This window comes from Trematomus bernacchii, unplaced genomic scaffold (assembly GCF_902827165.1).
Source record: "Trematomus bernacchii unplaced genomic scaffold, fTreBer1.1, whole genome shotgun sequence".
Classification (NCBI taxonomy): Eukaryota; Metazoa; Chordata; class Actinopteri; order Perciformes; family Nototheniidae; genus Trematomus; species Trematomus bernacchii.
In genome coordinates this window covers 364,002-374,935 of record NW_022987752.1, presented here as the reverse complement: position 1 = coordinate 374,935, position 10,934 = coordinate 364,002, and the positions used below count along the sequence as shown (strand labels likewise).

General features: G+C 41.7%; 1 protein-coding gene across 4 annotated transcripts in view; it reads right to left on the bottom strand.

Moving 5' to 3' along the window:
- Positions 1-2,760: 2,760 nt before the first annotated feature.
- Positions 2,761-10,934, bottom strand: part of tab1 (TGF-beta activated kinase 1/MAP3K7 binding protein 1) — a 24,655-nt gene continuing 16,481 nt past the window's right edge. Inside the window, exons 9-11 of one of the 4 annotated variants that reach the window (XM_034148239.1) lie at positions 10,176-10,389; positions 7,300-7,453; positions 2,761-4,569 (exon numbers count right to left, since the gene is read on the bottom strand). In XM_034148239.1, coding sequence (XP_034004130.1) covers positions 4,356-4,569; positions 7,300-7,453; positions 10,176-10,389 — 582 coding nt within the window. In that variant the 3' untranslated portion in view covers positions 2,761-4,355. The remainder of the gene's footprint in view (positions 4,570-7,299; positions 7,454-10,175; positions 10,390-10,934) is intronic. The other 3 variants (XM_034148240.1, XM_034148241.1, XM_034148238.1) reach the window with 3 other exon arrangements.

Genomic DNA, 10,934 nt, shown 5'->3' with positions numbered 1-10,934 from the left:
TGGGCTGAAACAACAACTCACCTGTGTGAACCTGAACACACCCTCCTGCTGAGATTGGTTACTCTTTAACTCTGATCCAATTCATCATTAGCAGAGGTGGGAAGTAGTGGAGTACAAATACTTTGTTACTGTACTTAAGTTCATTTTTCTGGTACCAGTACTTTACTCCACTACTTATTTTTCTGACGACTTTGACTTCTTACATTTTGAACCCAAATACCTGTACTTTCTACTTCTTACATGTTGAACACAAATACCTGTACTTTCTACTTCTTACATGTTGAACACTAATACCTGTACTTTCTACTTCTTACATGTTGAACTCAAATACCTGTACTTTCTACTTCTTACATGTTGAACACTAATACCTGTACTTTCTACTTCTTACATGTTGAACACTAATACCTGTACTTTCTACTTCTTACATGTTGAACCCAAATACCTGTACTTTCTACTTCTTACATGTTGAACACTAATACCTGTACTTTCTACTTCTTACATGTTGAACTCAAATACCTGTACTTTCTACTTCTTACATGTTGAACACAAATACCTGTACTTTCTACTTCTTACATGTTGAACACAAATACCTGTACTTTCTACTTCTTACATGTTGAACACAAATACCTGTACTTTCTACTTCTTACATGTTGAACACAAATACCTGAACTTTCTACTTCTTACATGTTGAACACAAATACCTGTACTTTCTACTTCTCACATGTTGAACACAAATACCTGTACTTTCTACTTCTTACATGTTGAACCCAAATACCTGTACTTTCTACTTCTTACATGTTGAACCCAAATACCTGTACTTTCTACTTCTCACATTTCCCAAACAGGCTGGTTCCTTTAGTTTGAATGTGTGTTTGGTGGCGTGATCATTATTATTTAGAGTCATTGCGTGCCTATTGATTTGAACACGATCCGTGTATCCATCATTTCCTGGTCTTCTCTAAAGAAGAGGGACCAATGAAAACGTTGTCATGTTGCCGTTGTTCAGCATGGAAACATTCATTAGCTAACAATGACATTATTGTTCTATTAATATAAAGGGAGGTCAGGTACTCTTTAAAACAGCTGCTAGTTATGGGTACTTTTTACTGAAGTACATTTCAAAGCCCTCTTTACTTTGACTTGAGTAAAGAAGTTTAGTCAGTACTTCTACTTTTACCAGAGTATTTTCAAACACGAGTATCTGTACTTCTACTTGAGTAAAGGATGTGTGTACTTTTGCCCTCTCTGATCATAATACATATTATTTTCAAGCGTTTGCGCATTGTCGACAGCTCTATTAAAAACCTTAAGTCTAACAGACGAAAATAAATCAGTTTTAAAGCTTTCAATGAGGTAACAAGGATATCAATGTTGGTTACTCTTTAACTCTGATCCAATGAATCATAATAAAGGAAGATGTCAGATTTCACCCAGCGACAGTCTGCTTCCTTCTTGTTTTGATCTGAAAGTGATTACTCTGCAGGAGGAGAAGGATTTGCATGGCGTTGCACAACATTTCTCAGTGTCATGGTGAATAATCCTGCGAGCATCAGGTTACAGGATCAGCCGTTTGTGCTGCTAAAAGTCAAACACAGCGAGAACATGAAGAGACCGGTTGGTGTTGGAAGATATATTCTGTGATGGATTCATGTAGCTCCACATTGCCCTCTGATGGACTGACACACTACAAACCAAGGCAGAGGAGAGAACATGTGGGCTGGGCTCCTCTGTCAGAGAAAGAGGAATAATGTTTGATCACAAGTTACAAATCCTAGTATTTACTTGTATTTCGTTGGAGATAAAGGGAATACACTTTGGTGATAAGAAAACAGTGGTGGAAAGTAACTCTGTACGTTTACTCAAGTACTGTACTGAAGTACAAGTCTTTTCTACTGTCTGAGTACTTCTACTTTTACTCAAGTACAAGATCTGAGTACTTCTACTTTTACTCAAGTACAAGATCTGAGTACTTCTACCTTTACTCAAGTACTGTACTGAAGTACAAGTCTTTTCTACTGTCTGAGTACTTCTACTTTTACTCAAGTACAAGATCTGAGTACTTCTACTTTTACTCAAGTACAATATCTGAGTACTTCTACTTTTACTAAAGTACAATATCTGAGTACTTCTACTCAAGTACAATATCTGAGTACTTCTACTTTTACTCAAGTACAAGATCTGAGTACTTCTACTTTTACTAAAGTACAATATCTGAGTACTTCTACTCAAGTACAAGATCTGAGTACTTCTACTTTTACTCAAGTACAAGATCTGAGTACTTCTACTTTTACTCAAGTACAATATCTGAGTACTTCTACTATTACTCAAGTACAAGATCTGAGTACTTCTACTTTTACTGAAGTACAATACCTGAGTACTTCTACTTTGTGTGTAGTATTCATACACAGAGCCTTTTCTATAAACTAAGTGAAGAAGTGCTTCATTCGTCTAAAACATGCAATTTGCAGGCGTTTATGGCATTCATGACGACAGCTCTATTAAAATCCTAAACTCCAACGGAGCAGAAGAAAACCGTTTTAAAGCTTCAAAGGAGGTCAAGAGGACGCACCTGATGCACCTGCTGCACGTTACTGTCTAGTATCTGCACCTCAACACCTCTTTACCATCAGATTAGAAAGGGAGTGTTTTAAGTCAAGCACAACATGTGTTTTTGGAAAGAGGCTCTCACTGGTGTTGCAAAATGACTCCAGAGCGTTGTTTATATAAATATATCTTGTTATAAATAAGACGCGTTCATTAAAAAAGCTCCAGGCATGACTCTTCTTTAATGCGGTGCAATGAAAGAGACACTTCTCTAAACTATTATTAAAACATAAATGTAACAATTTGGTGAAAATCAAGACATAAAACTGGCATTTTTCACAAGTTCTCAGTAACAACGAGGCTATTGATCTTTTTGGGATAAACTTTCATTACAAATAAAAAAGTACTTTTGAAACACATCCATAGAGTCCTTATAAGGCCTTACAGTACATTGTGTCATCGGATTACTTTTTGCAGATACATGTTCATGTTTACAATCTGGAGTTTTCACGATCACTAATAACCGGCATCTAAAACTGACACATATTTATTCACCAGTTCCTCCCAGTCTCATGGTGGTTATTGGCCCACTGGTTCGATGTGTCCTCGTGCACTTTAGTCCTTTACAATCCACGTGCCAGGAAGCCGTTTCTTTGCATCTTGTTTCCTCCGAGTCCTCCTCACGGTAAAACCAATTAACGCTCCACGCACACGCAATATTCAACGTAACATGTTTTAAAATGGTATATAAAAAAAAAGGGGGAAATGGCTTGAATTGCTTTGAGTTTCTTGATAGAGAGGTGCAGGAATGAGTCCTAAAACATCGGAATTAGTCCGTTTTTTTAGCAATTTTGGTTTGCTTATCACAAAGTCAATGGGTTTCTGGATGTGTTTTTGGTTAGAAGCCTCAAATAATATCTTAAAAAACGGGACGACGAAGAAATACCACATCCTGCACCTCTCTATTAAGTGTGATGAATACAAAATCTGAAGTGAGAATGAGAAATGTTCCGTTGCATCTCCTTCCCGTTAGGACAGTTATTTTGTACACATTAAAAGCGTTTCATCGCTCATCCCAACCCCCGCTTTAAAGTCTTTTATTCAATCCGTGTCCCCGAGAACACAGTCTGTCTCTTTGTTTCTGGTTTCCTCCGAGTCCTCCTCACGGTGAAACTAATCAACGCTCGACGAACCGAGATATTTTACATATTATTCAACGGTACATCTTTTAAAAAGGTATTAAAAAAAAAAAGGGGGAAATGGCTTAAATTGCTTTGAGTTTCTTCCACGCATGTTGGTGACTGATAGAGAGGTGCAGGAATGAGTCCTAAAACATCGGAATTAGTCCGTTTTTTTAGCAATTTTGGTTCGCTTATCACAAAGTCAATGGGCTTCTGGATGTGTTTTTGGTTAGAAGCCTCAAATAATGTCTTAAAAAACGGGACGACGAAGAAATACCACATCGTGCACCTCTCTATTAAGTGTGATGAATACAAAATCTGAAGTGAGAATGAGAAATGTTGCATCTCCTTCCCGTTAGGACAGTTATTTTAAACATTAAAAGCGTTTCGTCGCTCATCCCAACTCTGAAGTCTGTCTCTTTGTATCTCCCCTCTTCTTCCACCTCTTACTCTTCATCCCCTTCTTCCTCAGGACACTTATTTGTGAGACGGGGAGAGTTCCTCCGTACATTAGAAAAACATTAACATTAAAAGCATATTCATCGTTCATCCCAACCCCCGCTTTAAAATATTAGTCTTTTTTTTCAATCTGTGTCCCAGAGAACAGTCCCCTCTTCTTCCTCCTCTTCCTCACTGGGGTCCCAGTCCCCCCCCCTCGCTGTGGTCGCTCCCCCACAGCCGGTAGAACTGGGTGAAGTCGATGTACGGAGGGACCCTCCCCGTCTCATCGGGCTGAGCCGCCTGACTGCCTCTCTGCCGGAAGAGGCTGCCGTCCCCCGAGCTGGAGCTGGAGCTCTGGGTCTGAGTGTTGGTGGACTGGAGGGTGGCTGTGGGACTCTGACTGCTGGGGAGGAAGAGGAGGGAGGAAGAGGAGGGGAGAGGGAGAGGAGGAGGAGGAGGAGGAGGAGGGGGGGAGGTGGGGAAGGAGAACAGGGAGGTGGAGATGGGGAGAGGAGAGAAGACAGGGGAGAAAGGGAGTTCAATTATAGGCTGTAGGATGTCAACAGAGGTGTGAAGGGTGGGGGGGGGGAACGAGCTGGAGGAGGAAGGACGGAGAGGAAGTGGAGACGATATGAAGACAAGAGGAGAACCAGGAGGACAACGGAGGGAGAAGTCGTGGAAAACGGGAGATGGTGAGGAGAAGGGAAACATTTGAGATCAGGAATTGAGACAGTAGAAAAAAGGAGAGGAAAACAGAGGAAAAATGGAAAAGATGCCGGAGAGGATAACGGAGAGGTAAGAGGATAACGGAGAGGTAAGAGGATAACGGAGAGGAGAGGACACACGGGAACAAGAGGAACAGATGTGAGTCGGACAGAAACACGACGGAGAGAAAGAGAAGTGATCTGTGTGGACGAAGAGCAAAGTGCAAAACAAAAGGGTGCTCCAGCAGCTTAATGAAGGTTCGGTTCAAGCTCCTTGAAAGCCACTCTGAACACAAGACAAACGCTTCAATGGAAAGAAACCAAAGACACCACATTAGTTACCCTGCCAAAGAGCAAGAATACACATTGCCTGTTAAGCTGTTTCTGACATGCTGCTAATCGTGGATGGAGAGGCATTTGCACTTATTGCTCACTTTGTCATTCTGTAAATCAAGGCGAGACACTACAGGTGAATAGGGTACTTTTTTAACTTAAAGATATCAGCTAGAAATGTCTCCAGTTAATTACTTTCATTAAGTCAATTGTTTTTTGTATTACAAGTTTTATGAAATAGCACGTTTAAATATGCAAATGAGGCATTGTCTAATTAGATATGCGCATATTTTAATACATTTCAGGAACACATATCTGAACATTGGATAAAGCCAGGTTCAAAATGCTTGTTTCCTTTTGTAGTCATATTAGAATCTAACGTTTCTACAGAAGGGATTTTGGATATCTCTTTGTATCACTCTGTCAACAGCCCTAAAATATCCATTTTCGCCATGTTTTTAGGTATAAAATGTTATATAATTCAGGCTATGAAGGATATATGAACAAACCCTTCTGTAAAAGCCTTCATAATATTGATAGGAATATAACTGGAAGGTTTGGTGTATGTAAGTGCTACTGAAGTGGACATCTCTCACTCAGACTATGAGAAAAAACTCATTTTGAGAAAACGACCTTTAAAGATTGCTGTGAGGCGCTACCCTCCTGTTCTCTGGATGACAGCTTGCGTTTTTTGATTTAAGACCCCTTTGTGCTTTCACGATTGGTTGCTGATAGAAAGGAAATGACCATATTTGGATCCGATGAGATTGTGCAGGAGAGACAGAGCTTTCCAAACGATATTTCTGATGACATGGTGCAAACAGCGGTCGCAGTACTTTATGTTACGTTAGAAAGCTAACTTTTGGTGAATTTAGGAGAAATCTACAGACGCAAATAGACAGACTATACTCAAATGTGTATTTTGTAAGTTTTCCTTCCAAAAGCCTGAAAGAAAACATGTTATGGAATCAAAATAACACAAAATCTCCAAATTGACCAGTTCATGAAAAACCATGTTTTTGCCGAGTCTCGCCTTAAAACGGATATTTTGAGATTTACACGAAAAACCAAAGTCAGAAAAATGTAGGAAAATCCTTCTTCCCATGTTCTAACAACATTTTAATATGAACACTTTAAAAAAAAAAAAAAATGCAATGCCTTTCTGAGACAGAGAAACTCTCTCTGGAGAGATTTGACCCTTTGCAGACCATTTACATGCACTAAAACCCATAAAAACACACTACAGGGCGGAGAAAACCCCCCCAACAAACATCCCAGAGCCCCTTTAAACTACATTTCACATTGTGTGTAAGAAAACCCCGTCCTTTTGACTCGGAAATTATCCTTTTTTTAGACGCAATAAAAGGGAATTATGTTGCTGTTCTGAAAAAATAAGCATTAATGATTGCCACCGTGAGCAGCATCTGATACGATCCGGACCCAAATCAAAGTTAAATGGCTCCCCGGGGGGTATACAGATTTAATTGAAGCCATATGCTAACATTACAGTGTGTGGAGTACGATATTAGAATATTCTATCAGCTGGAGATCGGCAGGAAACACAACGGGAGAGCGAAAAACGCTGCCTAGGCATAAATACACACTCACCTAACATAAATACAGCCAGAATAAACTCTACAGACGGGGGAGAACTAAACTCACAACAGCAGAGAAGAGGGAAGCCAGGACTTAAAGCTAAACTACAGGAGCCTGAAGGGTCAAAAAGGAGACAAAGATCTGTGCAGCTTTTGGAGACGTCGGAACAATTCCAAACCGCCCCCTACACCCTTTTGTATTTTAAATGTGAAGTACATTGGCTTCAAGCTGAGAGAAGTTCTCTGTGGTCAGAATCACAGTGTAGCATTGATTAATAATTGCATTTCTTTTTACAGTTTTGCAGCAGTCTATTGACGGGACGTGTATTATTTGAGATAGCTTACTTTTAAGAAATATAAAATCGACATGAAAACTCCAAGAGCGTAAAAAAGTTCAAATCAAAATGTGGCTGATTTCGAGCATGCAATGGAGTGAAAGTCAAGCTATATAACAGCAGAAATAGGAGTACAAGGAGACCAGGAGTAAACAAACAAGCTTACCCTGGGGTGGGGGTGCCCTCCTCCAGCGTGGAGGCGGTGTTGGTGCCGTTGGTGAGAGTATTCTGGGATGGCATGACGAGTGAGAGCATGACGCTGGTCTTACTGGTGCTCAGACTGTTGGAGTACGGCACGGACACCGGGTAGATACGCCCACCTGAGGGGAGGACACGTGAAATCATTAAAGGTCTCCGATCATGCAAAATGCACTTTCTGATGTCTTTTCTACATCAATATGTGTCCCCGGTGTGTCCCAGTGTGTCCCCGGTGTGTCCCGGTGTGTCCCAGTGTGTCCCGGTGTGTCCCGGTGTGTCCCCGGTGTGTCCCAGTGTGTCCCCGGTGTGTCCCAGTGTGTCCCGGTGTGTCCCGGTGTGTCCCCGGTGTGTCCCCGGTGTGTCCCGGTGTGTCCCAGTGTGTCCCGGTGTGTCCCGGTGTGTCCCGGTGTGTCCCCGGTGTGTCCCGGTGTGTCCCGGTGTGTCCCGGTGTGTCCCGGTGTGTCCCAGTGTGTCCCAGTGTGTCCCAGTGTGTCCCAGTGTGTCCCCGGTGTGTCCCGGTGTGTCCCCGGTGTGTCCCAGTGTGTCCCGGTGTGTCCCCGGTGTGTCCCCGGTGTGTCCCCGGTGTGTGTCCCCGGTGTGTGTCCCCGGTGTGTGTCCCCGGTGTGTGTCCCCGGTGTGTCCCCGGTGTGTCCCCGGTGTGTCCCAGTGTGTCCCAGTGTGTCCCCGGTGTGTCCCCGGTGTGTGTCCCCGGTGTGTGTCCCCGGTGTGTCTCCGGTGTGTCCCCGGTGTGTCCCCGGTGTGTCCCCGGTGTGTCCCCGTGTGTCCCCGGTGTGTCCCCCGTGTGTCAGGAGACTCACAACGTGTCAGAAAACAAAACCCTCTCTCTTTTCCTCCGTACCCACATCTCTAAAAACGGGGGAACAACGGAGCTGATCCAGATTTGCGTCCGATATGAAGTAATATTGGAAATGTGGGCGGGCTTTACACCCACGGGCCAATCAGAAACGTTGCCATCAGAATCAATGCGCGACGTGTTTTGGACGTAATATGGTCTTTGTTTACATTAGCATCGCTAACACTAAGAGCTAACCTGTACTGGATAGCAGCGTTTGCGCCAGGGGGGCGTCTTGCCGTCATTTGACCCTGAACTCGAGACGAGGGCGTCCAAAGAAATAAATAATTTGAGAGAAGATCGAGTTTTTATCGCTTGAAATGACGAAAAGGAAAAAGGACAAGGACATCCCTCTGTTGGAGGGGCAAAGGAGTCTGGTGGGATTATTTTCGCCGCCAGCAAAGTGTGTTCCTGTGACGAAAAAATAAATCAAAAGGAACTCACCTTGTGGTAAACCTGAGAGAGAAAGAGTTTGAGCTCCATACTGTTTCAGAGAGAATCCTTGATGTGGTTTGGAACATGATCTGACATGATATCTGTTTGGTATTTAGAGCAAAACACATAGTAGACATGTTTTCTATATACTTTTATATATCTGGGACCCATAAAATATGCCAGGAAACAGCATAATGGGAGACCTTTAAGATGGACTAGTGATTATAGCTCCTTCTGTACATTCTTGTTGATGTATTGTGATTTTAAAAAGGTGTCTATTATCATCTGGACAACAGCTGGAAATGAGCAATGGACTGTCTATTTTTGTGACAGTCGATTAATGGGGACTGTCCACGACACTATAAACAAATAGTATACACTAAATTAGTATATGTTCCTATTCTGAGTGGGGGGGGTTTCCTCACACATTTTTAGTAATGTCGTCATGACGCAGCAAATCTGGATCAGCTCCGTTGTTCCCCCGTTTTTAGAGATGTGGGTACGGAGGAAAAGAGAGAGGGGTTCATTTCCTGACACTTTGTCAAAGTCAACTTTATTGTCAATCTTTCAGTTTGTGTGTTCAGTCAGAGAGATGGAAATACCGTTTCTCACAATCCAGAATACAAAAATACAAATATATATATATAGAAATATGTATATCATTAAATATGTGTGAGTCTCCTGACACACCGGGGACACATAATTATGTATAAAAGACTTCAAAAAGTGCATTTTGCTAAAACTAGTTGACCTTAAAGTGGACCTATCATGCTACATTTGAATAATATAGTCTAGGACCATACCTATATAAGGCATATTTATACTTTTTCTTTTTCAAAATACCAAACAGATCATGCATTTTAGTCATGCCTCATTTTGCTCAATTTGACATTTTTTAGCTCTGGGCTGATTCAGTGAGAACAGCACCACCTACAGGCCTGGCATATGTACTACAGCGTCTCCAGCGCTTTCGAACGGCAATGGCCGTGGCTGTCTCCTCCTGATTGGTGGAGTTGGCCCAATAGCCGTAGCGCCACCGTCCTGACGTCAGGACAGTGTTCAAATCTGGATCAGTTTTTATCAGATCCGTTGCAGCCCCTTTTTTAGAGATTTGGGTATGGAGGAAAATAGAGAGGGTTGTGTTTTCTGACACTTGGTGAGTTCCCTGGAACACCGGGGACACATATTCATGTAGAAAAGACGTACAAAAGTGCATTTTGCATGATAGGTCCCCTTTAAGTGATGATGAAGTGATTCGGTAAAAACTACCTTCTCAAAGATATTGAATTGACTGTTATTTTGTATATTGATTGTTGTGCTTTTATTTAGGTCTTAATGTGTGCATGTGTATATATGTGTCTGTTGATTGTGTATATATAGGTATATACATATATATATTTGTTTTTGTATTCAGGATTGTGGGAAACGGTATTTGGATCTCTCTGTACACACAAACTGTAAGATTGACAATAAAGTTGACTTTGACTTACAGTTTTTACTTACTGTCCACGACACTATAAACAAATAAACTAAACTAAATTAGTATATTTTCCTACTCGGATTAGTGGGGGTTCCTCCCTCGGCCAGCGGGTAGTCGAGCGTTCGGATCAGCAGCGTCATGTCTTCGTGTCGGCTGCAGAAAGTCGCTCTCTGTCGTCCGGACACGTAGACGTCGTGATGGAGACGTTTGATTCGCTCCACGACGGACTGAGCCACCGCCTCCAAACTGTTCTGCAACGCCAGCTCTGCCGCCACCATCGCCACGATCTCCTGAGAGAGAAGAGACGCAGAGAGGAAGAGAGAAAGACTGATGTTAGAAGAAGGACGAGGAGGAGGATATACAGAAAGCAATATATAGGGGAAAGAAAACTCAATTGGTGACGAAATCAAGACGGAAAAGTTACAAAAAACACAATTTTAAGTAACGTAGGGTTTAATTTGGAAAAAAAGTCAGCTTGTTTAAATCCAAACATGGCTTTGCTTTGTAATAATAAAACCAATTAACCAAAAAAAGAGTAGGTTAAGTAGAGTATCATTGTGAAAAGTCACTTTATGACCCTCTATCCCTATAAATTGGTTAGTACAAGAAGTGTCACGATGTCATGATGACTTGAAGTAAACGGTTATTTTGTGTTTTTTTGTAATTATTGAGTGTTCTTGTATTTTAATGTGTGAGTTTTTTTATACCTCGGGACTGTGGGAAACAGTATTACGATCTTTCTCTGTGTACAAAGAAATGTTGAGATTGACAATAAAGTTGACTTTGACTGATGACGTCAATGTGAAGAAATAGGAGGAGATGTTTCTGAAGTTAT